Genomic DNA, 27,992 nt, shown 5'->3' with positions numbered 1-27,992 from the left:
GCATCTATAGTATCCATAAAAGAACTGAGCAGAAAAATAAAAATAGTGGTGTGGGGTAAAATAAAGATAATGGGTTTTTCAGGATGTTTCAAAACATGAGTCTCAGATGTGTACCAAGGTGTCATTTTTTTCCTCAGGGAAAACATAAAGTAGGTTAGGGGTTCTGGAATTCTTTCATATTTTTCATTTTAACTGATTTTGAAAGTTTCTTATGTGTTGTAGCCCACAGCAGCAGCATCTAGCAATTACATAATGACCCACTTAAGAAATGCAGTCAGAACAGATGCTGTAAGATTGCATTAACTCACAGAGAAGATGTCTCCAGTCAAGTCAATGAATTTTGCAGTTACTTGTTGAACATGGGGAGTTTCCCACCTGACCTCAAGTCAATCTTTTCCTCTTTTATAAAGAAAAATGTTTGGTGATTGTATCATTGTATAAACCAGAACAGTTTACTCTTCATCCTTATTTTAAAATACAGGATGTTTTCACCTAACCTGAAGTTTTGTCTTTAATGCCAGTTGGGACACTGATATCACAATTATGGTTTTGGTGTTTTTTTAGGGGTTTTTTTTTTTGGTTTTATTTTTTGTTTTTAATGCTGATGGAAAAGTGAACCTTTAGTTCTTACACTTTATTAATAAAAGCTACTGTTAATGAAAAACAGAATGTTTGAGGGAAAAGCATGAGCTGAAATTTTTTGTACTTTTCAGAACTCTTCTTGTTAGACAAGAATGTGCCTTCATAGTACTACCTGATTCTTGAAACAGGGTGTCAATTTAACGTGCTTTGCAAGCACTTGTTACATGGCTAAAATTAATCAAAAAAAGCCCCAACACAGACAAACCCCCCCTCCCCCCAGCTTTTGAAACTTTAAAAAGAGTTTTGATTTAATATTTTGATTATCAGATTATGTTTTGTGTTGAACGTACACAGAGGAAAATTACCCATTAGATTTTACAAACTCTGAGGAGTTTAAAAACAATTTAATACTCAGAGAGTTCTGATGGGTACATTAGCTCTCTAGCACTTCTGAAGGCAAGACAGACTTTAATGAATGTCTTCATTCTACATACCTTGTACAAAAGATTCCAGTGGGCCTTTTGGTCAAAGTATCTTTCTGTGCTGAAAAAAAATCTATTACACCGTGTTAATATTATACCAGTTATTTTAGTAGAGACAAGACATGTCTTCAGTCAGTTCAATCAACAATTTACTTATTCTCCCCACATTTTTCAAAGTGAAACTAAAACATCAATCCTTAATTTTCAGAGATGAAAATTAGAATTTCCATGTAATGAAACATGGCTATAGCTGTACCTCAGATAAACCACTAAATGTTGTGAGAATTAAAACCACATAAAGAACTTTTAGGAAATACTGCAACTACTGTGCTTGAGCTTTTTAGTACATGCCATCAACCTACACTAGATCTGCTCATCTGCTAAAAAAGTTGGACTAAATTCACCACAATAAGTATCCATTTGATATTGGTTTGCTTTTCTTTTTTAGATATTAATTAAGCTCAAAATGCTTCCTCTTCTTCACTGATTTTTTTATTTTTTTTTTTTTTTGAGCATAAGAACTTCATAGCTGTATTATGAATGTTCATACCCCTCCAAACTAGGAGAGCAATTTATTGACCAAACCTCCTATAGATAACAGACTATCAGAAAACTGCTTCTCCCCAAGCTGGCAAGCCCCAGATTCTTGGAATGTGCTGTATTTGCAGCAGAGAGTTCTGTGGTGCTGCTGCTTGGTGAAGTCTCAAGAAATGTATGGCCAAGGATGGAGAAATGGGTGTCAGTACTTTGCAAGGAGTAAATGCAATTGCCTGGGACAGGTGTCATACTCAAACGCACCAAGTTGTAAGTGTAAGAGCACAGTGTAGGTGGAATTACAGAGAACAAGTTGAGTAAAATTACTTGTTTCTGGAAAAGTCTACTGACTGCCACAAAGTAGTAGGGTGGACTTTTGGAAGTCCTTGGCTACTAACACCTTTGTTCAGTGATGTAGAGTCATCCATGGGAGAGATAAGTCATAAAATCGGACTGAATTTATGCTTGAAAATTACAGCTATTAAAGGTATTTTTGATCAGGAGAGAGCCTTGCTCAGCTTCTTTAAGCTCCATAACACGATCATCACTACTGAAGATAGTAATCCATGCTCTAGATTGCAAGAAAAAGGTATTCAGAAGACCCTGGTTATATTGGTTTGCTGAGTTTTACCAAGTTAATGTCGAACTCCTTCAAGACCATGGCTCCTGCATTCACTAAGTATGATAACTGTTAATAGCAGCTTGGGGCAACCTAGGGATAGCTGAAACCTTAATTAAAGCTAATGCTAAGTGCTGTGTGTAGGCATCACCTTTAGAAAATAAAATCACTTAGGTTCACTTATAAAGCTCTGGAATTAGCAAACTGATAGTGATTTTAAGGGGAACATTAGTGAAGTAATTTATTCTTTTTACATCGTTTCTTCTGTCTGCAATCAAGTTTAGTTTTTCAGTTTGGGACATAGATGGTACTGAAAGTTGATAGCATCCTTTTTTATTTTGAACACCATGTTTATTAAAGTAGAAGTTAATGAGCCCTAATTACTTTAATGTGGGTGATAGAAGGCTTAGATACTATCCTGTGATTAATCTAGGAAAGGATTCTCATAACTAAAAATAAGGGAATTGCTTGCATTTTAAATTGTTTTTACTGAAGAGCCACTTCTTGTGGTTTTATGTGATTATTTTATAAAAGCTCTTCTATCTTTTGAGTGCTATAAACACTTGCTTAAAGCACATTTGACAGTTTAAACTTCTGAAACAATGGATTATTTTCATGCTTTTTCTTTCTGTACTTTTGAATATGTCTGAAGATACATAGCATCATGCAGCAGTATTAGATCTGTATTCAAACAAAATAGAAAAATGAATGGGGGAGAAGACAAAGAGGCAGAAATCATGTCTATCTTCCCATTGTTGCCACTGTTTTTTTTGATCCTAAGTGGTTATCATGACTAGATATCTTTATGACTTACTCTTTAAAATGTACAATGCAGCCATTTATTTATGCTGTGCTTGTAACTCCCTTTAACATGAAAGGAGAAATCATGCAGCAAGAGGATGGGTTTGATGCTGCACAGTCCATGCATAATGGAGTATTAGAACCAGGGTGGCAGTCACCTGGCTGCCTGGTTTTTGCTTCTGTTCAATCAGCCTAGGACCATTCTTTCCATAGGCTGGCAAAGTTTAGTTTTCTGTAAGTAATAAAGACTGCAGTTCAGCATGTTTGATGGAAAAACCAAGGTGCTTTGCTGTTCTATTCAAATTATAATTCAACCTTTGACAAAACCAATCAAATATTGATGTTAGGTCCTCCCCTTACAGATTGTCTATTCATAGAGTCTCTATGGATTCCTGTAAGAATTCTACACTCTTGAGGTCTTGCAAACATAGACTTACTAAAGCTGTTTGCAATTTAGCAAACTCTAATAAAGTAAGTTAGTTTGACTCATGTTCAATGGCATTAACTTCCCTTGATGATTAATTCAATTTTTGGAGACATTTTTCTTCCTATTCTTAATGTCAGTAATTTACTTAAACAGCAAAAAGAAAAGGAAAAAAATCTGTAAGCATATGAAGAGAGAGCAGTATTCTGAATCCTTTGCTTCTCTCTGTGGAAATCTCCAAGTGTAATTGCTCTTTTTTGCTGACATCAGATTTCAAGGGTTTTGCAGAGAATAGCAGTTGTTCTAAAATACAGTTGTACTGTTCAAAGTGCACTACAGGGTCCTAAATTCTCCTGTGAGTTGTCTCTCTATAAAAAGAAGATTGAGTCTAGATTCTGAGATTATTAGCTATTTTGTAAGATGAATCTCAAATAAAATAAAGGGTGTCCTGACAAGAGCAACAGAAGAGTTTTTATGTTTTTTTTTATGATTGAGACATAAAGCAGCACTTCATACAAATATATGGGGTTTTGGCAAATGTAGCATATAGTGAAATGTTTTTTGCCATGTATATTAAAGGTTTTCAGACTGGATAATAATAGAAGGAAGAAATAAATTACCATTTTTTTTCTAGTCAAATCACAACTTTATGACAAGTTTACCTAAGTCTAGTCTCATCCAGTTATTTTTAATTTAATGAGAAAAACCTTTAATTTACCTTCTTATTTTGCCTCTTATGACACGCTTGTGACAATTTGAAAACCATCTATTGCCAACACATTGTTTTATTTTATTGGGCCCATTATTATTTTTATAGTCATGACGGGTTCAGCCTTCTGTATAAAGGAATTGGGGTTCCTTTAACAACTTTTGGACATAGAAAATTGCCACTAATATTAACCTCCTGTTTCTGCATGACTGCCATTCGTTGGCCTGCTTCTTTTAATGGTGTAGAGGAATATTAAATATGTGTGTTACATGAAGAACTATTCTGAAATTTCGTGGAAGTGAGAGAAGGCCATAATTAACATAATTTTCTGACAAAACTGCAATACACTGTTTTGTCTCAGATAGTAAAATAATCTGATGTTTTTCCTTTACTTGCATGCTTTTTGGGCACAATAAGGCAAAAATATTCTGCCCAGTTCATACAGACCACTGACAAACACCACAGTTTAGGAGAACTATAAATGTGTTTACAGAGCCTGACAATGTGGAGTTTTTTGAAGTGATGCTAATTATGCTACTACGAAGATCACTGTTCATAGCAGAATTCATCAGAGCCTTTTTTCAGTAGAGCAGATGCTCTAAAATTTGTACAAAATCTAGGGTTGAGAGGTTGTGGGGAGAAGCTCTGAACTGCATCACATTGGACCAAAGGCTTTGGCAGTTGTGCAGCCCAGTTCCAGGGGCTGTGAGCCTCTCAAAGGGAATTAATTGCACAGCATTCACCCCTCCTGTTCCGTGCTGTGGCACATAGGCACCTGATTCTTGCTCTCTTCTTTCATTACCAAGCCTCATGCCAAGCTGAGGGGGGACTGTTCCAAAGCAATTGTGCCTCAGCTTGGATCCTCCTCAGATGACCAAGAATATTTTCTTGGTGCTCAGTTTCACACCACTGAGAGCACTGCTATCAACCCTAGCCTCGCAATTTTTAGAAAAAAGTGATTGCACTGTAATCATTAGTGCCTCGTGTTCTGGCTTTTGTTGCATGGATGCCTCAAGGAAGCAAAAATGCTCAACTCAAAATAAGTTTCTTCTACAATTTTGTAGCCATGTGATAACTGGGTAGTACTGGATATCTTACAAAAATACTGAAATGACACTTGTGTTGGATTTTTAAGTAATTGTGTGGCTTTGCAATGATCTGGGAACTTCCTGGACATGAGCACTATTTAGAAAAGTCTGATAGACCTGATGATGTCTTTTACTATTGACTTTTGAAGAACAGCAGTGATTACTGATTTACCTTCCTTTCAGTAGATGAAAATGCCTTCTCAAACAACTTGGAAATGTATAAATGGAGATTTTTAGTGGATTTGGGGGCCTTGGAAATATATTTAATACTTTTGCATATTTTTATCCTGCTAATTATTTCAAATATCAAATGCATTTATGAATGAAGTTCAGGATTGGTTAAAAATGGTAGTACATAATTTTCCTGTATAAAAAAATCTGCTGTTGCCTATTTTGTAACTGTTAAATTTAGCAGAACTGATGACATCAAGAGATGCAATTCTTGTTCATTTATGTCTTTTTTTTTTCCAATGAATTTTTAGAACAACTGAAGATTTTGGTTATTTTACTATCAAAATAATAAAGTCTTCAAAGACTTTCTAATAATCTGGGGTTAACAAGCTAATAAATGGATATAAAGTTACTGCACAAATGTTACTCTATTTTAATTCTAAGAAGTGTTAGTGTCAAAAATGAGCAGAAAATTAGATTTGAAGACCAAAATGTAGTATTTTATGGATATAAATGAAGCATTTATATTTTATTTTTATTTTATTTTATGGATTGAAGTGGAGCAAGTACTCATATTCAGTAATATATCCAGTTTTTTTCTAGATTTTTTAAATAATAGGCATAGAAAAAATGCAAATGTTGGATATTTTTTCAACATGATTTGATTTCTTTCCCTAACATAATTGGAAAAATACTGTTGAATACATTGATATTTGAATCAATAGGTTAGGATAAAGAAATGTGATATTTCCTATTTCCTGTGGAAGTAAAATTAAAACTTTCTAGATTTCACTACAGAAGTGATTGTTTCATTTTGCGATGTGAATAAAATATCCCTGTTCTTTTACATGCAAGTATGGGTAAAGAAAGGAAAAAATATGGTCTAGATGCAGAAGAGCAGAAGCTACTTATTTTCTTAGAAAAGATGGGAGACATGTCTAGTCTTATGCCATGCAAACAAAATTTAGAATTATTCTGCTCTGCAAAGGAAGACATTTAGTTTCCAGTACTCCCTTAGAACCAAAGATCTGATTCTTAAAACTATTTAAAGATGGTGGGAGAGCTGCCACAGGTGGTTTCCGAGGAACCAGAAAAGCCATGTCCGACCACAAATGAAGAGACTGCTGTGCTTCGTTTGTTGCTTGTTTCTTAGATTTCCTGTTACCATCTGGCCATATCAATGTCTGGATTGCTTCAAAGCTGTAGATTACAGTATTTCTGCTATCTTCTTAGTTTGAGGCTTACTGCTGTGGTAATTTGGGTGCAAATTAAGCAAGAGAATTCAGTTGCCATACAGCGCATAGTATATGAATAGCTTTTAATAATGTGCACTGCTGGAGATTATATAAATGATTTTTCTTTGAACTTTAATTTCTTCTTTTTATAAGTATTCTAAAGTTCTGCAGCATTAAACCTACCTCTCTCCCTTTATCAGTTAGTTAAAAGGAAAAAATTTTATGTGCCCACATCAGGCAGCTCACACAAAGTTAACTGAATGCTAATTATGGTTCAGAAATTTTCTGTGCTCAGAGCTGATTATACCCAAAGCCAAAAAGTGTCCCCCTGCTTGGTTCCTGTCTTTTCAGGTTTTCTAGGTACCATAAAACTACAGTTCCTCAAGCATTCAAGTATATCAAGTCAATCCACTTTCAAATCAGGCCATTTTTAAAAGATGTGTTGAGGAATCATGAAGAAAATGTTCAGTCTCCCTTTCACTTTGCCTCAGGTTACATTTAGAAAAGTACTTTTTTCTAGACTCATCTGTGGGGATTAAGCATTTGCTGAGTCCTGGAATCGAGGTGTTTTTCTACATGGAGATATTTTATTGACTCAAAGTCGTTATAACCTCTGAACAGTGAAGGTGTGGAAGTACTGGCCATGAAGCCTTGGAGCAGAGAAACAGCTGTAAAATGCAAAGGGTTGAGAGGATTCATGTGGGTCTGTTTCTGGGATAAACTTACACTTTCCAGAAGAGGATTAAATATTCTTTACATATGTAGTAAAATTTACCTCCCCTCCAAAACCAAACCAAAGCAAAAATGAGCTCAAAACCAACACTTCATGATGGAGTTTAATAAACACTAAGAATCAGAAGTCTTAACAGGATTATAATACTTGAATTCAATATCCTCCAAAATCCGTTGTGATAAAAGTTATGTCTTCCTGTCATAATCATTACTAAACTTGCAGGTTGTCAGACTTGATAATAGAAAAAAAAACCCTGATACTTTTTTCCATTAATTGAAGTAATAATTCTGTAATATTTTGATGTTAGTTCATAATGTGATTAATTTCCTAAATATATTTTGATTTAATATTATCTACTTTAAATCTCTTTGATCTGAGTGCAGTAGAGTAACCTTGCATTTAACTGGGTTGCAAAATAGACTATCTCACAGACACACTTTCAGAATGTTTAGTTTAATCTGATTTTTATATCGCATCTGAGGGAGACTTCAACTTCAGTCCTAGCCAGCATATATTTTAAATGGTTCAGATGTTAAAACTACCTTGTAATATAATAAACTCAATTCCATATAATTATTGCAGTATAATTACTTTAATCTAAAGCTTTGCCATTATGTTTTGTATTTTCAAATTCCAGTAATCAACTACATCTGCTGCTGCAACTGATCAAATGTAATGTTTATCTGCAGATGTTTAATTTCTACTTATAACTCCCTTAATCTTGATTGCACTGGGATGAAACATCACAGGTCTTTATGTAGGGGAGAAATATTCAACCTTTGTCGTAAAGCACGGAGAGGGATCTTTTCTTACTATTAAAAAGAAAACTTTGCAATGCAATTAAGATAAAAAGTTGTCTAGAAGAAACGTCCCTTTAGTTATGAATATTTGAGTTTCACAGTGAAAACAGGTCAAGGTTAGGTTGAATTACAGCTTTCAGCTGTGCAGGAAAGGTTTGATTCTGGCCAATCTCATTGATGACAGTGCATAGGAGACCCAGCTCTTCAGCAGGGAACCTTCTGCTCTGCGGTGGCTCCAGCTAGGAGCCCCACAACTTTGAGGAGAGAACCATGTGTTCTTATTGTTAGTAGGCTGGAAGGATCAACTCCACCCAAGCTGCTCTTACAGGCTCCCCTCTGACCATACAGGCAGCCTAGATCTGAACTTGGTTTGTTTCTACCTTCGAGTACTCAGGTATACCAGGAATAAACCTTTTTTGCAAGCAAGGGAAAAGTATGACAGCAATGGGAGTTATTTAGGAGACAGGAATATATTTGTCGATTTCCTCCCACACCAGTGACAGTTCCTTAACTTTTCCCTGGAAGGCTGAGTGGTTCTTAATGTATTCATTGTTAGAAGAAAAAAGCCCAAACAAACCAGTGAATAATATTTGGATGGCAATTATTTTCCTATTTTTGAGCTGCTTAGGCAGGAGGTACTTTATTCATGGGTAATTATGCTCTGTAAATTGTCCAAAAGTTTTGAGAAATATTTCTTGCGACCAGTTATTATACCAGCATTTCTCTTTATTCAGTCTTTCACTCAATTGCCTAGATTCTTGATTTAAGTAGCCTAAAAATTAATTTTTAGGTTTTATAAGAAGTGTCAGAGTGGCAAAGCTGTGGCTTTGGGATTGACATCTTTTGCCACAAGGCCTCTTCTGGCGATGATAAAATTAGAAGGTTGAAGTATATTACTTTTTCCTGATATTTTGGGGGATTTATTATCAGGCTCCTTTCTCTTGAATTATTTAAATTTATAAATTTTCTCATCATTTGTATTATACATGCATTCAATATATTATTTTCAAAGTTTCTTGACTCTTTTTGCAATGGTAATGACTTGTTTTTCCATATTCCAAGTGGTGTGGATAATTAACTTGCAGTAAATAGGATCAGATTTTCAGGACTTGCTTATGGAAATCGATAGACACCTAGGAGATTGTGTAAGCTCCCTATTTTTGCTGCCTTATTTACCCTGTTTCTTCCATCACTGCTTTTTTCAGCTGAGGATATAATTTTGCCATTATCCCAGAAGTAGGACTTCAGACCATTTACCAGGACTCAAAGAAACAATATTTTCTTAAAAACAAAAGCCATCTAGGTTGCATTTTTTGACGCATCTCATAAAGTTAATTTTTTTAAACTAAAGTGAGTATTTACATAACACTCTATTATCAAGTAATTTAGTGTTTTATTAGGGAGTTTTGTTTCCACACTCCCCGAATTCTAGTGATTGTCACCAGCTAAATATTTGGCACATTGATCTTTAAATTTATTATTTTAAATCTCTTTCTTTCAAACAAAGCTCACAAATATGAAATTCATTATATTGTATAGGCTTAGAACTTAATATAAGTACTGATCCTCTGAAAACTTTGAAATTTGACCATTACTGTTTATTCTATGTTTATGTGTTTATTTATGTTTATTCTAATATATGTGATTTCTGCCTCGCAACAAATGGTAGAAAAACCTCTCATACAAATGCTGTTTGCAGCTGTCTTACCTAAGACGTTTTTTGGTTTTTTTATCCATGTTTACTGTTGTTTTCATTTCTCACAGTTCAGAAGATGGATGTAAGAAGCACAAAAGATAATCACTCCGTGTTGTGACACAAAAGTGAATCTGTTGTCTATTTGCAGAACTGTAGAGATGTACATCTTTTGAACCGCCATCAGAAACATTTCTTATAGTTCAAGTTCATTTCAGGTGTTTAATATTTGATTGATGAAAAATCACATTAGTGGTTAAACTGAAATACTGTTTCACATGCTCTCAGAGGACCTCCTTCTACTCTTGAATCAAATTACTGGAGAGGATTTAAAGAACATGGAAGATGAGGGAAGAAACTGAAATCAATACAGCTTAAAATTTATCATCTGAGTTTTGAAGTTTCTGAATCCTGAGTATCATTTTAAGACTGTGATCCTATTAAACCTGGGCCAGAGCAGTGCTCCTTCTCTTGCTAGATTATTGCCAAAAAAATGCAGAAAGAAGCAGATATTAATGAGAGAAGGCACTGGTCTGGAACTTGAGCTGTCTAGGTCAAATTCCTGTCTTTGCTGCATGCTGCCTCAGGCAAATCATTCACTCTCACTGGGCTTCCATTTCCCATCTGTCAAACAGAGAAAATCAATGCAACCTTATGCCTGGCCTTCATTTTGCCTATTTTTATTGTTGTTCATAGGAAAAAGAAATATTTCTTAATATGTGTTTGTATAGTACCTAATATACTGGAGCCATTAGGTACTTCCATAATCCAGTAAGGGACGGCAGCCTCTAGGCAGGAGCACTTGGAACGGACATTCTGTGAAATGGATACGCAATCTGCTTCAGACGAGTTGTGAAATAGTGTAGAACTTCCTCCTTGCCTTTTTGGCAGATTATACATTTTACTGTTCAGTTACCATATTGTGGTTGCTGTAAAGAATTAGTACTTCCCACCCCGAGGTGTTATTGTTTGAGTTCCCCCATCCTGCCTAACTTCTCCACTCGCAACCACCCTTACAGTAGGGCATTATAAGTAGCTGAGAGTACATCAACTATTGATAGGTAATGGCTTTTTAATGGCTTCCATTGCACTGCTAGAAATATAACTTACAATTTTATGGCTCTTTTGCATTTCATGATCCCACAGTGCCTATGAATGTTAGGATTTGATAGAGATTGAATGGACATAACGAAATACATTCACGCTGCCTAACTCTAGGCACTCAATCAGGTTGAAAATGTAGCCAGAACAGGACAGTTTGGGGCAGAACATGCAGGAATTCTGGATTGCCCTCTGTTCTGGTATTGTATATTGAATTGAGGGAATTTACCCGCTCAATTTAATGAGGGAAGTTGAGTGCTGAAAGTCAGATGACTCCTCTAGTTTTTACTTCTCTCTAACACAGCAGTTCTTTGGGTTTTTATCTTATAAATGAGAGTATCTTTTCCCAACATAAAAAATTTTACTACCACAATGAAAAACATGCTTGCAGGTGACCTGTATGTAGTGATGTTTTCAGCTTAACATTTTTTACTGGAAACAGTCTCTGAAATTCTTCTGACATGATTTTTTAATACAGAGTTTGAGCAAAAATTAGTATCTGGAAAGAAATAATTTGTCATGGTGCAAAAACCTGTGTGTACTCAAATTTTAATGTATCACTTAAAATGAAAATGAGAACATGAATTATTTTGACAGGAATTTAGCAAGGTTGGAGATTATTCAGTAGTGCAAGTGTTTCTTCTTTTTAGGTGAATTTGGCCATTTTGAATTAGTAGAAAGTAGTATGCATTAGTGTGGTAAGGTGAAAATTAATGTTCTGTCTCATGAAGATGAACTGAGTTACAATGGTCTTCATCCTGTGCTGGCAGTTCAGACATCATAAAATCTTCCTTTCTGGAATCATTACGCAGTTGTTCAGTAACAACCTCCCTTGGATGTGTGATTGTTATTTGAAAAGATCCTCATGAAGTGCCACAATATGCTTTTCATGGATTGTCAAAGGAGCATAGGAAAGTCATACACAGTCACCTAAATTAGAATTTGTTTGTGATAATGACCAAGTTATTATAGTAAATGCCATAATACTTAACTATCCTAAGTAATCAGAACTGCACAGAGTACTTAGCAATACTAATGTGTACAGAATTAGGTCTGTGAGAAGTATCTGGATGCTAAGTCACCCTTTCATCCTTCTGCAAAGTGTTAACTCAACACACATGCTGAACCCTTAGTATTTCTCTTCTTGGATGATAAGCAATGACAGAGGAAGAGTTTGGGGCATTGTGGGACAGCTGTCATGTTACTTACATGGACTGGTAGTATTCCCATTTATTAGTATTTTAATATAGGGAAATTAAAAAAGAAATTTGATAATGCCATGCTACATGAACTGTAGCTCCAGTTCTCAGCATTGGTATTGCATCACAAATTGAATTTTCAATTTTAAAAGAGAGGTACAGTATGGAAAATCCTAATGCAGCAATACTGTTTCTCCTTTCCCCTTCCTTCTCCATCTTCTTCCTGTACTCATTTCAATCTCCATCCCTCACTACAGAATCAGGAGTTTCTTTAAGTTTCATTTTCCTTGCAATAATTCTTGTGATATTGTTTAATACATGCAGATGCACAGACATCACTGCATTGTACTGCAGTACACAGCAGTATCCCCATGGCCTGTTGGTGTCAGTGTGTGGCACCACTCCTGCTGGTGATTCAGACATTCCCACACCGAGTGCTGCTGTGGTGACCCTGTCAGGAGCAAGGGGCTTGTAGGACCTTCTTTTTTATTACTACTAACACACATATTTAGCATTTTTCTTTGCTTGCTGTTGTCCCTCCAAGTCTGGCAATATTTCTAAGTTAGTCACTTAATTTGGTCTCTGGTTTTCTGATCTCTTGTATGGGACAATAATGGTGCTTCACTAAGTGCTCAACTCTGCAGTTAAAATTTGCTCAGTCGTCATTGCAAAAGATAAATTAGCATTGTTTTGCTTGGCCATTGCACTGTACATGACAGAAGTGGCTTTACCAAAGTGTGAGAATCACTGAATACTGTCTGAGAGTCACAACATTTCAGCTGGTGAACCTCAGGTACTCAGTACTGCCAGAAATGAATTAAATACAAATAGAAATCACAATGAAAAAGAAAGAAAGTAAATCAGCATATCAGAGGCAAAGCTTGAAAGAAAAAAGTCAAGTGGTATGATGACTACTGCTCGTTAATTTGACTTGATTTTTACAGTCTGAAAAGCTAGGTGGAGAATAACTGGAGAATAACCTGTATGGTTCTCTATACATTAATTGTCAGCATGTAGTATGCATCCTCATTTCCTGTAAAGTATTTAATAATTTTTCTTTTACAGGAACTCAGTATATGTATATTTTGTGAAAAAGAATATTAATTTCTTCCTAACTGTTCCCTGCTTTTGCTCTTCTATTTTACTCCCTTTTAGAGTTAACACATCCAATAACAAGATGGGGACAATGACAAAGCTGAAAGCTTTTGAGTTTAGCAGCAAAGTCTGCCTATGCCAGGCACACATCAATTTACATGACAGTGGAAGGTCAAAAATCTCATTATTATTTGCAATGTTTATGGCTTCCTTCCTAACCAATAGCTTCAAGGGCTGAACTGTAGGTCCTAGAAAATCATCCGCTCTATGAGATGATTTATTAATTTCAACCACTTGATATTGCCTAAAGCTATGAAAATTGAGATATACCAAAGAACATTATTGTAATTAGTCCATTAGGAATCCCTTCAATTATTCACACGTTTTAATCACTTGGGCATTTAACATAGTGGTAAATTATAATCATCTGATTACATACAGATTTGTGTGGAGTCTTCTGTGCTGAAGGACAACATAGGAAAATGCAGAAAAATTACTTCATCCAAATAATATTGATTAATCTTGAACCCACTTGCTAGAATTTAAGGACGTTAAAACCATTGTTGTAGCCTCTTGAATTTACTAGAAAATCTGATAGAATTGCTAGATAGAGCTGTTCTATATTCCTGTTTTTATACTTATATTTGCAGCTTTTTTTTTTTGATGACGAAGGTCACCTTGCAAGCAACCTGTGAAATGAGGAGAGAACAACATAGTACTCTTTCCTTTAATCTGCAAAAAAGAGCATTTTTTTTAAATCCACAGATGATCACAGTAATCTTCTAAGCTGACCTTCTTCAGGCAGAGGTCTTTTCACAGGAATTGGATCATGATTAGTATTTCAAATATGATTTTTTTTAACAAAATGAACCGATAAAGAGATCCCCACACATATTTAATTACTTTAAAATTTTATTTTATTTTCCAGACTTGTCTAGCTTGAGTTTTTAACATTTCAATCATAATTGCTCCATATCCATCAGCCTCAAAAGTTTTCTATATTCAGATCTCTTTGCCACTGATGAGTGTCTTAACAGAGAGATGTAGTAATCCCTTTACTCCCTTTACTTTGCAGTCATTCTTTGAAGTTACTCCTCTGTTTTCTGATCTCTTTGGAGGTTTACACTCTAAACCAGAATGCTCATCTGAGGGGTTGAGAGGTTTTTATATTTTAACAAAGATAAAGTCTCTCTATTCTTTGCTCCTAGAAGTGTGGTTTTGCATTTTGCTGAACTGAAAAAAAAAAATTGCTGAGTTTATCCTGTAACAATGAAATGTCCTGGTTATTTATTCATCAATCTTTGCATTTGTCCATATCAGCAATTAATAGCATCTTTTAAATTGCTGATAAGATAATTGACAAGTTGGACCAAGAGCTAGTCCATTCTCCATTCATAGATGTGTTCTCATTAATGAGTGACCCCCTACCACAGATGTTTAATAACATCTTACCTATGACACAGTAAAGCTTAATGAACAGAGACATAGCTGAAAGACATGAAAGCTGGTGGATGTTGTAGAATAATTGAATGGCCTGGGTTGGAAGGGACACCAAAGGTCACCTTGTTCCAAGCCCCCTGCCATGGATCACACAAGTAGCTAAGGTAGTGTGTCAGACATATTTACATCACTTGATTGAGAAGACAAGTAAAAATACCCAAGTCTACAACAGGTAGCAGCTATAACTCCCTGGTATCCTCTCAGGCTCCTTGGGTTAATAAGAAAACTAAGTGTTTGCTACTGAGCTGTCAAAATGTGTGGTTACTGAATATAAAGTTTATTATAATTCACCCAAGATGGACAGTCTCCAGTTATGCTGCCTTCATAAGCACTATAGAAATACAGGAAATTTCACATTTTTTTCATCCTTTATTAGTATAGTCTAACTCCAGACTCACTTTTTGAAATGTGATTTTGCTTTATGTATGCATTTTTCCAAAGAAGAAAATGAGGAATGATAGTTCTTGTTCATTAACTATGAGAAATAACTGAGTTTTCTCTCATTTAATAAATATAGATAAAAATGAGACTACTCATTGTTTTTCGAATATGTCTTCCAATTTATATGTAAACTGCTGCATGGAGAAAGTGTGAGGTTATTAAATTACAGCTTTTTTATTTCTTTCCTGCCGTACTGCTCTGTGGTAGCAACACAATATGGAGATTTCTGCGAGTTTGCTAGCTCACTAGGAAGTGACAGCTTTGATTTTCTGACAGGTAGTGGCGGAAGTCTGCAGAGTGCTCTCTGTCATCTGGGAGTGTGAGAATAAGGCATGCTGTTGATGAATCTGTTTCTGTAGTTCCTGAGTACCCTGTATCACTGTTCCCTTTGAGGATTTCACTGTAACACTGTATAGACGCTGTCACTGCTCTACCTGGACAGGCATCTAACAAATGTTGCCAGTACATAATCAAAGACAGCACCACACCTTGAATACTAACAAATGACAATATTTCAATTTTGTCAATAATGCTGGCCTGCTAAACCACTTTAAAAAGCTGTTTTCCCCCCAAAGCAATACAATACTCAGCTTTTCCCTGACGCGATCTTATGTAAATGTATCGCTAGGATTAAGGGCTGTGCTGATAAAGTTCTTTCTGTAATGAAAAGCTCTGTTTCAGTATTTCAAGATTATTTTGAGGAAGAAAAAGCTCTCAGGTGTTCTAGTTATGGGAATTCTGGAAAGTGCTGGCAACTGTAGATAGTCTGTGATGTACAATTTGGTTACCCTGTGCCCTGGAGGAAATTTTAGGTGGCTAGAAGTGCAGTCTTATGCAAGTGTATAAGTGCATTTATATAAGTGCATAAGTGTACACTTACATAAGTATGTAAGACAGTGTTTCTGTACTTAAATTTTAAAAAAATCTTATGTGTGTTTTGGAGATGGGGATTAATAAATTGATGAGGAGCTCCTAGCTCCTATGGCACACTTTTATCCACTCATTTAGTGAGCATAAGGATCATTAGGCTCCTGCAGAAAATCGATAGCTGGAACCTGGCTGTTAAAGGGTCTTTTTTTTACTGCTGATAATCTGTGTGCTAATTACTGAGGAAAGCTGTCTCTTTTAATGGTAAGCCTGCAGTTGTTATTTGTTTAGTAACTCATTTTGTGTGTTTTCAGTTCATTTTTTCTGGGCAACTGCAGCCGCAAATGACACTACAACTAGAAGTTTTTCTAACTAATTGCCTTACTTAGTTAGCCGAGCATTTAGAAGTTCCCATTGCTGTCAGGCACTTTCACAACATGCACTAAATCTTTAAAAAGTAATCACTTTAAATTCTCTGGGTGGCCCAGATGATTAGTGCTGGGGGCACTCAGCCTACCTGATACTGGTTCAGCTTGAACCTAAATTGCAAGTATTGATCAGCTTGGCCTGTAGATATTTAGAAACAACTGGGATGTTTTTCTTAGTGGCTGTGGCACATGCAACTGTTTTTGACCACTGTTCACGTGGTCTAATGTAGGAGAGGCTGAACATTGCTGGACAGCCCTAGAAGTGGAGAAAGCTACTACATGTTTCTGAAGAGACAGTTTTAACTTGCTGTCTGTTAACAGATACAACAATTCAGGTGAATTAATTGACATGAGGCAGCAAAAACCTGTCACTTAGTAATTGAACTTACTAAATGATAATGTGATTAAACATTGCATATAGATTGTAATCACCCAAAAATTGCACAAAAGGGCTCCTGTTACATTCTTAAATAATAAATAACTTCCTTGCTTGCCACTGTTTTTTCTGTTTCCTGAGTTCCTCTCCTCTTACCACAATTTGAATTTCAATGTACTATTGTTTTTGGTCTCACGCCAGGATGTGGAAGAAATCATAGATGGAAAAAAAAAAGTTTCAAATGATAATTTTTCAGTGTATGATAATCACCGGTGTCTGATCTTGGAAAATGCTGGACACTATGTGACTCTCCTATCCACTGTAAGAGCTGGAAATGCTCAGCATAGCACAAAATCAAGCGCTAATGATGTGTGCTCAATATAGTGCAGTTGATTATATTCTGAATTTGTGTTTTGTCAACCTCTGTTTAATCTTTGAGGCTGTTTGTATCTAGGAAAATATGAATTACTTGTAAACAGTTTAATAAGAATAAAATTTTATAAGAACGTATGAAAGCCTTTATTAAAATTCAGAATTTTCCAGTACTTTCATTTCACCTGCTTCATAACTTTGTTGTCTTTGCATGTATATCCAGATAATCACAGCTTTAAATTCTGTCTGGAAATACCTTTTATCTTCTATTTCATTTTTTCTGAGATGTTTATCATTATTTTGCTGAGCGTAAGTTAACAAGCAAGAAGTTAACGAGATTATAATTTTCAACGTGGTTTTATTTAGTGCAACATTATGTGGCAGCCTAAAAGTGCAAGTTCGTATCTAGTCTGCACTGTTTTCTCTGAATATGGAAAATCATTTAGAAATTTAGCTGATACTTCATCAGGGTTCCAAGTGACAAATATGTTCATGCTGATTCATGGATACTGTCTCCAAGCAATGTATATATCCCTGGTAAATGAGGCTTCTGTGTCTTTTTGGAGTAAATGTATGAGTTACATTCTACTGAAATGTGAAATCATAAAACTTCTCCTGGTTTATAATCAGTTATATTCAAAACCATAACAAAATATCAGACCTTTTTTTGGCTTCCCTTCCCAAGCATATAGTGCAGTAGCATTCTTCTATTTCCTCAAGCTCCTTCCTCGGTTACCATACTACGGATAAATACTTCTCACGGTCAAATAAATTTTTAGAAGCTTCTCATTTCAGCTAATCCATTAGTAGCTCAGCTGCACCCCTTTTCCTTTCTCTACTTTAATCATTTAAAGGACTGCATCTATTAACATGGCCTTATAGCATTTGAAATAATTCCGATTTTGCTTCTGTTCTTCAGTGAATAAGACAACGATGATTAGCAGTAAGGAACTCATTTTGTAGATAATTTATTATATCAGTTTCTTATTCTAAGCTGTTTATGTCTGAAAATACCTCAGATTAAGAAGAGCATGCCGTGGAAATAATAATTTCAGGTTTTAGTAATAAATAGTTTATACAAACAAGGAGGTAAAAAAAAGAGGTCGTGGAAATGTTCTGCCTTGCTCAATTAGCTTCATTTGTTAGTGCTGCCCCATCTGCAGGTCAGCTTTGCTTGGGATAGGAGTTGATGCTAATGAACCCTTTCCTAGTGCTGTGCTAGTAGTAAGGTTTTTTCACTGCTTCCAAAACTACTTAGATGTTCATAAATAAGTCACAATCCCTGTGAGGTTTACTGCATATGTTCCTAATTCTGTGGCATTATAAAAAATTAGTTAAATGGATATGTGGGAATTGAACATAATTTCTCTATCCTGTACTGGGTGATCTATATGTATGGAAAAAAGAAAAAATTGCTTATGTGTCCTGAGCAAATTTATTCTTGGTGTTTTTTGGAAACTCTATGCCACAAAATAGGGATGAGCAATTTGTTTTGTGTTTCTTTAGGTATAAATGATATGTAAATGATAAAGATCCACAGAGAAAGGAAATTCCAGTTTGTTTCTAGGGATATTTTGACAAATGTTGGGCTAATTAGGAGCCTGAGAAAAAGCAAAATTAAGCATTTTCCAAAGCTGTGATCATCTGAAATGCAGTTCTGATAGTTATGAGTTAACTGGGAGTCTTCTGCTATTTATGTCAATGTTTTTGAGCACAATAGATGTAGAGTTATAAATGAAGACAAGGCAGTTGCAGGAAGGGGTTGTACCCAGTCCATATAATAATCTTGAGACCAGTTTAAAAATTAATACCTCTTACTGTTATGAAGCAAAGCATATGCATTATATATCATAGAACAGTGTTTAAAATTTTATTATTACTATAAAGCATAAAATATGATTAATACTGCTAGTGATAAATATGGTTACTTGTAAAATCGTAAAAATAACAATTTCAACCAAAATCAAATAACTTCCAACAAATTCTAGTGAAACTTTCTCTTTAGAATTTGTTGGCATTTCCACAGGTTTACAGAAATTAATCCAATAACCAACTTCTATTCATTTCCTCTACTTTTTGTCTGTCCTTCCCAAAGTTATACTCTTATTATATACTACTTTTGGTACAGAAAACATTATTTCACACATTATTTGGGATCAGTCTCCCAATCTGTTAGTTCTGAAGAAGCAATTTGATCTGTCAATATTTCTGACAAATAACATACTAAGCCACACCATAATTTGTATACAAAGCTACCATGATTAGTCTCATAAAGCTTTATTCTCATCTGTTTCAGTTTTCAGACTTTTAAAGTAGGAGTTTTTCTTGTTGAGGCATGATGATCTGCATTATGTGGAAAAATCAAAGTACGTATTTGTATGGAGTAATATGGGACTTGGGTATATTCCTGTGACTGTGAGATAAAAAAAAATAAATCTTTGTTTAGGAAGTTAAACAGTCCAGTAGACTTATCAATTCTTCATGAGCTATGACACTGAGGGCATCTTCTGGTAGATTGTTACACTTTTTAAGTATCAGACTATACCATTTTCACAAAGAAAATGGATCAGTCTTGGCACATTTGCCTTACTGGAGTTATCTCCCTGACCTGCCTCTGCCTGAGTCCCTCTCAGGGGCAGAGGATGGACCTTTTCAGCCTTGGAATACCCCACCCAGGGGGTTTTCTGAGCTAGGAATTTTACTGAATAGATTTTTTTAAAAAATATTTGCTAAGGGTCATTGCTTTTCATAGCAATAGCATGCAACTGTTCAAATTTGTTAAGTTACCTATGAAAAATCTTTTAGAAATAACTAAAAAACTTATTAGGGCTTGCATATCCTTTTTATCCCCTCTCATTAATTGAATTTCTTCCTGTAATTTTAGGAAATGAAATGTTACTCTGTACCTGTAACAAGTCTTGTAAAAACTCAGTCTTTGACATATTGACAAGAAAGCTTCTTGGCAGCTATGAAACTCTAATTCTTCACCAGTAAAGAGATTATGTTTCTCTTTCCTGAGAAATATTTATTAACACTGAAAATCTAAAACTCCCAACCACTATAACCAAGGGGAGTAGACATAAGCACTCCAGACAACTGCTAACAACAATCGGGAATGTTTTATTTGCAATTAACAGTGAATTAATATTAAAATCCTTTCTACTCGTATCCAAGTCACTGGCATGTCCCTTATCACCATAATCAGAGAGGAGGTGAACCTTTTCTCTCAGTTTAGTTTGGCTACTGAATTATCCAATAAGAGCTCAACCCTTGATACCTGTAACACCAAGAGGGCTCCTTAGGACATGAGATTCCTGTGGCACAGAGAAGGACCTCTCTGAAATTCCCACCCACCAATCTTTGCTCTTGCTTGTGTTGCTCATTGTTCTTGATGCAGTTGATTCATTGTTGCAGGTACCACCAGGTGTTCTGTGACCTACACAGCACTGTGAGATAAGGTGTGTGAGCAGAGATGTTTTCCCTCTAAGCCTGAATACAACCTGAAATCGCTTATTAACCTGTGTTGTCCCAGCAAAATGTTCAGAGTTAAAAAAAACAAAAGAATTCTGGAGCAGTCTGCTCCACTATTCCTATTTCTTTTCTCCTCATTTACAATATTGAGATTCACTGTGCATGAACAGACATTTTATATATAAAAGATGATGACCTTTATGAGATGAGACATAAACAAAGAGCAGTTTCCTCTATACTTATGTAGTATTTTCAAGTGCTTCCCACAGACTTTCCAGAGAGACTAGCACTGCTCAACTCTTGTTCTAGACAAATTAAAATTTACCTGTTTTCTTTTGCAAAAGTAGAATCCCAAATTTTAGTCAATATTGAAGCATACAGGAAGCTTTTGTTACCTGGTATTTATCTAACTGCTTTTTTTTTTTTTTCCTATAAATAGACAAAAGATGAGAAGGATAAAAAATGTAAATGAAGTTCAAGTTAATGCAACAGTAAAACCTTTGAAAATAGTGGGGGTAAATAAATAGCTGATATATTTTTGCTGATATAATTTTCTGATCCATTTTTCATTCTACAGAAAGAGAATGAAATTTTCTTTTCCACTCACAAATTCTTTCCTTCATCTACCAAAATCAGGTATCATAAAACACTATTGAAACTTGCCTCTGCTGAGAAAAACAAAATCAAAGCAAACTCTGCTTTTTCTCTGAAGTATCTCATTGTAATATTCCTTAATATGTCACCAGTCACCCACACATTCATCCAAAACTGGATTCTGTAAGCTTGCCCTACTTTTCAGTATTCATTTCACAACTCATAGCTGCAATCTCTAGTGGCCCAAAGTTTTCACCAGATATCACTGGTTTAATCTAGTTTTGTTGAAGTTAAACAATTTCTTTAGAGTCATCATTGAAAGTTCTTGAAATACTTGTGCTAGAGTAGTCAGCTAATGCAGCTAGACAGTTCTGTAGATATTGCCACCAAATCCCATATAGATGCCAGTTTTGACTGTTTCATCTGGAATATTCCTGAGGTATTTCTCACTATATAGTTATGTCTCTGCTCTTTCCAGCTGCTATTGCATTATTGAGCAAAGAATTACACAGTTTTCCATTAATCCATATAAAGTTCATTTTCATTTTTCCAAAGATCAAATCTGATCAAGCAATATTAAGAAAATCTTCATACACCCATGTCCACTTACACCTAGCTGGAAGAAATTTCCTTCTAGTTCAACTAAGTATTGCTCAAAATATCTAAAAATATGTAGCTATGTGGTGTCACACAGACCTTATATGATTCATCAGCTTGTGACTCTCTGGAGTTTTTAGCTTGTGTGATTTAGATCACTCATAAAAACAGTTATTTAACCATCAATAGGAAATAAAAAAAACCCCACCCAGCTTTACTTTCAGGTGGAACTGATTACAGATAAAAATCCGATAAGAGGAAACAATGAAGACCTGCTTTATTTAGGCAGTGCCTGTCTCTGAGCACTGTTACAGCTGCAGTAAACAGTTTGCTTTTCCTGACTTGTATGTGCTCAGGAAGAGTTCAGGGTCTTGGTTACTGCTGCACTAACTTGTAAGGGCTCAGACCAGAGGTATTTCAGGCTTTTTGCAGATTATTGCTCTACATTTGTCTTTTTGTTGGTACTCCCACTAGTGCATGGGTCTGTTTATTTTCTTTCTGACGTGTTGAAAGATCTCCCCATTCTCAGATCCTAAAGTTGCACAGGTTCTGTAGAGTGCTCTTCAAATTCCTTTTTCATTTCACCTAAATTATGAAGTAATGCACTGTGTTTTGGGAAAGGAAGGGTCCTGTGCAGTCTGGATTGACTTTTCACACATGCTTTTCTCATTTTACTTACAATATGACCAATTTTTCTCTAACATTGTGTGAAATATATTTTTTTGCAGTCCTTCGGTTTGTAAATGTGGAATTCACTGTCACTCCATTTCCTTTCCCCAAAGTCACAGTACACGATCTGAGGAGGAGAAGAACGCAAATCAAATGCACAGTTTCAGAAGAGTGATGTTAATTCCTTTTCTAAATCATTATTATGATTATATGAAGTACAGCATCATTTGTTTGAAAAAATTCAGTGGTACATTGAAATTTAGAGTTCTACAGTTTAAGCTTATTTTAAACTCATTACAAAATTATAGCATGATGATTAGTACCGCACAGAACTTCTGATTCATGTATACTTCTATTATAGAAGAAAATTGCTGTGGACTTGATTAAGGTTTGAAGTAAGGAAACAGATACAGTGCAATCTGAACATCTTGACATCTTCTGAACCAGTTTTAGAAAAAATACATCTTTCTAGAGATTTATCTCACGTGAATTTCTTCATATCTGTGAAAATAAGACATGGTTTTCAGGTATGTGTGGAAGCAAACCCTGAAGATTTCAGCAAGGATTCTACCTCTCCATTCCCTTTTGAGTAGTCTTATCGAATTTGTGCATTTATACATCCCATCTCTGGCAAAAGTCCTCTGTATTCTTGTAGCTTCTGAAGGCTTTATTCAAATACGAATGTGGGAGCATATCCAGTAACCCTCTCCCATTGCATGTGAACAGTTGCTCCATGTAGACATGGAGCAGTTTATATTCCTGCTTGTTATCCCATCATGGGAATCATTCTCCCAGAGGCTGATCTCGTCTCCTGTGTCTGGTTCCCCATTCACACTCCCTGTGGACTAATGAATCTCTGAGATGAGGCCCTCTGAGAAGTGTGACAATGTGTTGTGAGAGCCAGCCTTTGAGCTGGAACATCAGGGATTTTATAGCTGGCTGTTACATGGGCAGGCAGGAGGTTTTCTCTGGAGGTTTATATCCAGAAGACTTGAACTAGAATTACATGAACAACTTTCAAGTTTTGGCTGTTTAGAACTATACTACAAGGTGCTGTTCCAGGGCTCATGGGCATAGGATTGGCTTTATCCTTGTACTGGACAGGAGTAATATGGGTGTGTTCCACCAGAGAAGATGAGTGACTTTCTGCAGATGCCTTGCACAGGCTGATCAGAAGAGAACCTCCAGTGTTTAAAGTTATGAACTCTAGTTTCTAGAGTACATTAATTTCATTCAAAAATGGGTTGTTGGAAGAATTGAGAGCATTCTCTTTTAAAAATAGCTATTATTTCTGTGTAATAACTTGCACTCATGTTTTGTTCTTGCAAATCAATATTCTGTTCCAGTAATCATCTGGAAATCCAGACTGAATATTGTGTGGTGAAAATGTATTTCTTAACACAGTAAACACCAATTTAAAATTAATATTTATTCTCAGAATGCCACTTTTGAGGGATATAAGATAAAAGACCTGTGAAATATGCTTAAACTAGGAGAAGTTTTTCTGCTGAAGTTTCAGAAGTTTCCAAAACCCTGTTATCATATTGAAATTCAGCTTACTTTGGTAGTGGCTTGTAATGGGAATACAGCCATGTCTGGAGTGCTGTGTCATGCTAAGGACTCAAAGGACCTTTTACCAGCAGGCATTGTTCCAACAGTGAAAATTCAAGCATTGCTCAGTTCTAAAGAGAAATGGGCCTGAAATATGTCCCTAGGTGTGAATCTGAATGGAAATGCTTCCCTTTATTTTGGCAGCCTAAAAATCGTTTTTTGAGGCAAATGCTTTGTTGTTGACAGAATTTACTGACAGCTTTTTTCTTACATCTGATCAATGGGCTGTTTCCAGAGGTGGAATTATCATCCTAGCCTGTGTGGGTAGACCAGAGATGTCTGCAATTGTTATAGATACGTGTGAGGTTTTGCACAAAGCAACATACTTAAGCCACAGTTCAAATGTCCACAGGAAACTTCACGAACATGAACGTTTCAAATGTATGTAATTGGCATGAAGATTAATTCAGTTCAAAGCTGACTGATTAAAAAAACCTTTGAGTTCCAATATCTTCTAAAAAATAAATTGCAGAAGGTGGATACTTGTTCCTTTGCATCCTTTGATTGTTTTGTATAATCTGAAGGGACTCCTGATGGAAGTGAAGGCAGTGAGGTGCTGTGTTCCATTATGCTTGCTTTCTTTAGGAAGCAGTAGGTTTACAATTGAAAAGTCAGCTTTGTTTATCAAACTCTGGTGTGTACAGTGCCAATTTGTTTTTGTTCTTTTCTTTCCTTTGGCTCTTTCCTACCTTTTGCCTTTACAAATCACCTTTAATAATGTTAGATGCAGACTGTGTGTGAGAGCGCAGTGAGAGGGGGGAAAAAGAGGGGAGTGAAAAAGAGGCCACTTTGGTGTCCAGCCACAGGCTGGGCACAGCTTGTGTTTGTAATCAGAGGGCTCCCCTGGTGCAGTCCATGGCTGCTTGGCAAAGGGCTGCTGCGGCTGGCAGGGTGGCTCTGTCCTCAGCAGCAGTCATCTCCTCGGCATCTCCGGCAGGAGCTCGCCAAAGAGCCGACGGGAACGCTGCTTGGGACTGCTGCGTGACCTTGGAGTAGCACCAGGGTCCTGGAACGCTGGGTAGGTTCCTTTTCTTCGCTTTGTAGCCACTGAGCAGAGCTTTGGTTAGGTCCTAGTCGGTGCTGGTTGTTGCTAACGGCCTCTGGCTTCTCCGAAGTGTCAGTCTAGAAAGAAAAATAATCCATGTAGAAATTGATGGGTCTGCCTGTGTGAATGAGAAGGTAGCGTAGAGAAATGGTCCCCAAGCGTACAACTGGCTTGGGGTGGCTCAGCTGCTTCTCTGCATTTGAGTGACAGTGGCATTAAGGCAGCACAGAATCCCAACTATTCATCTTTTCTGGGTAGAGCAGCTGTCTTTCAGTAACAGCTAGAGGAATGCAGCTCTCCTCTATGACACTGATGTCAGGCAAGCTAAGATAGGAAGGATAATAGGTTCATGCATAGAGGATTACATTATTTCCTTTACCCAAACAACTGACGAAGGTAAGAGGTAAATATTTATTTACCATCTAGAGATATTTTATAATTTTTATCATTTAAGTTAAAATCAGAGTTTTAAAAAACAGTAGATAAAATCTGATTTTACCCCATCTGTATGTTTTACAAATACATTAATATTCCAGATAAATAATTAAAACCAAAGGAATATTAATACACTAATTCCACTTAATTAATACTAGGAATGTATGAGCTGAGAATGGTTAATGAAATTCTAAATATTTTCCCTTTATCCCCAGTCCATCTCCTCTCTTCTCCCCCCATCTCCCTTACCCATAGTCTTTGGATTTAAGTTGTGTGTATATCCTGAAGGAAAACTAAAGGTTAAGTTTCTGTTTAGGATGGAAGTGTTAGCCCCTGAAAAGAAAACACATGAAGAGAATGAAGATTTGCAGCAGTATCCTCAGAAGCCTGCAAGCTGTAAGAAAATGCTTAGGAATTGCTGCTTGATAAAGCGAATTTTTGCCTGGAAAAGTTTGAGCTCTAAAGGTACCTTTTTTATTGAAAATTTTAGTGTAGGAGAAATTGTTGTCCTTCCAAGAATACTGAATTTTTGATACAGTGGTATTACTGAATTTAACATCAGTCAAGTTACAGGTACAAAAAGTCTTTGCTGTCTTGAGTCTATTGTGTAAAGAGATTAAAAATGGTACAGCATTGATTGAAGTGCTTTATCATAATGTGATAAAAATAATTGTACTGCATGAGTATTCATTTTGCAGCACATAAAAATACGTGGTCTGCAGGAAAAAAAAAAATCCTTCAGTCAGAAGATAAATGAGTAAATGTAAAATCCCAGCAATTAGATCTGTCAGTTTATCAGGGGCCAGCCCAAAATTCTGTTTTGATGAGTAAAACCTCCTTTCATTGTTGTCAGAGTATATTTGCATGGAAATTACATGATCAATCCCTTTGTCTTTGAGGAAATGGAGAAAGGTAACATTCTGCCACGTTTATATATAATGATGTATGTTCTGTATTTATTAATAAATATAGAAAGAAATACTTATTTTTTAAATTTGAAGTTGGCTGTGAAATATCTCATCATTTAAAGTTCAACTCTTCTATGAATAATAAATTAAACAGATACTGTCCTGAAATGATTGTTAATCTGCTTCACATTATTTCCCTCAGGAACATACAAACAGTTAAGAGTTTTATTCAGCACAAATTCCTCTTTTTATCTTTGTATTTGTACTTTGAAATATCATCTAAAAACAGATGAGAAAAGAAAACACTGCCCTGAACAATTCTTTTGCATTTTGGCAGCATTTTTCATTCCTTTGACAGAAATAAACAAACAAACAAATAAAGCCCAAACCATGTCCTCAGTATATCCAATTTGTGTCAAACAGAATGAAAAAATACGCATGACACTGCTTTGTCATGAAGAGCTAACTCACCATAACCTGAGTGTGTGACATGTTACTTTATTTCTACATTTACTTCAAAGGCTGTGCTCTAGTAGCTTAGTTCCAGCTTTTATAAACAATGTTATGGTTAAATACGACCTACCTCTGGTTTTAAGCTGCACTGATATCTGCATTGTCCAAGTAAATAAGTGCTTCATATGCCTTTTAATCTAAGCATAAACATTCAGTGATTCTCAGCCACTCATTTTTAAAGGTTTCAGTTAATTTTTGCAACAAATGGCTGCTTTAATCACATGCATATTATGGTTTGCTAAATACATGTTTGATTTCCTAATATTGGATAAGGTTGTACCTGTAATTTGCTGCACTTTCTTTTTTTCTTTATTTTTTTTCTTTTTTTTTATTGTTACTGGAGCTAATGAGGCAAAAATAGGGTTTCTGTAACTCTTTCAGAACACTCATTCTTCTGTTCATGCAGATTTTTAGAATTTTTTTTCACTGGATTATTTATCATCAATCTCAGTAGCTTGAAGCAATCACCTGTCTAGAAATGGTGGGAGAATCTAAGGCAAATTCCATTGAAGTTTATAGGTCTGATTCTTCAATACCTTCAAACAGGCTAATAATTTACACCTCAGAAAAGGGTCTTAAAACAGTCAATAGATGATGATAGAATTAAGGATTTATTTTATTCTGGTAAAGTGAATTAGCAGACAGATGAATCACTGTAAAATCAGGCTCAGTTAAGTTACTCTGGGTTACTCTGGCAGAGACAAAATCGGTATCTGACACATAGTTAACTCAAAATGAAGCTGTTATTTTGCTTTATGTAGTACCAAACTATAGAAAGTGTATTCCCATAGGGATACCTTTACAAGAAGATATAAATGTTTATCAGGATCAAGAAGACAGACATTCTGAGGTACTTTATTCAGCACTGTGCTGCTGTCCAAGGTGACCTCACTGGCCAA

At 35.7% G+C, this 27,992-nt stretch overlaps 1 protein-coding gene across 5 annotated transcripts in view; it reads left to right on the top strand.

The window, feature by feature from the left end:
* KCNIP4 (potassium voltage-gated channel interacting protein 4) overlaps positions 1–27,992 on the top strand; it is a 383,084-nt gene that overhangs the window by 16,722 nt on the left and 338,370 nt on the right. The window contains exons 1-2 of one of the 5 annotated variants that reach the window (XM_023925426.2): positions 25,097–25,210; positions 25,989–26,137. The exons of 2 other annotated variants lie outside the window; for them this stretch is intronic. In XM_023925426.2, coding sequence (XP_023781194.1) covers positions 25,990–26,137 — 148 coding nt within the window. In that variant the 5' untranslated portion in view covers positions 25,097–25,210; position 25,989. Of the gene's footprint in view, positions 1–25,096; positions 25,211–25,524; positions 25,641–25,988; positions 26,138–27,992 lie in introns of those variants that run through there. 2 more of the 5 variants (XM_023925427.2, XM_023925425.2) reach the window with 2 other exon arrangements.

This window comes from Cyanistes caeruleus, chromosome 5 (genome assembly GCF_971803275.1).
Source record: "Cyanistes caeruleus chromosome 5, bCyaCae1.hap1.1, whole genome shotgun sequence".
In the NCBI taxonomy this organism is placed as follows: Eukaryota; Metazoa; Chordata; class Aves; order Passeriformes; family Paridae; genus Cyanistes; species Cyanistes caeruleus.
Note: the sequence above shows the minus strand (reverse complement) of the source record. Positions and strands in the feature narration are given on the sequence as shown.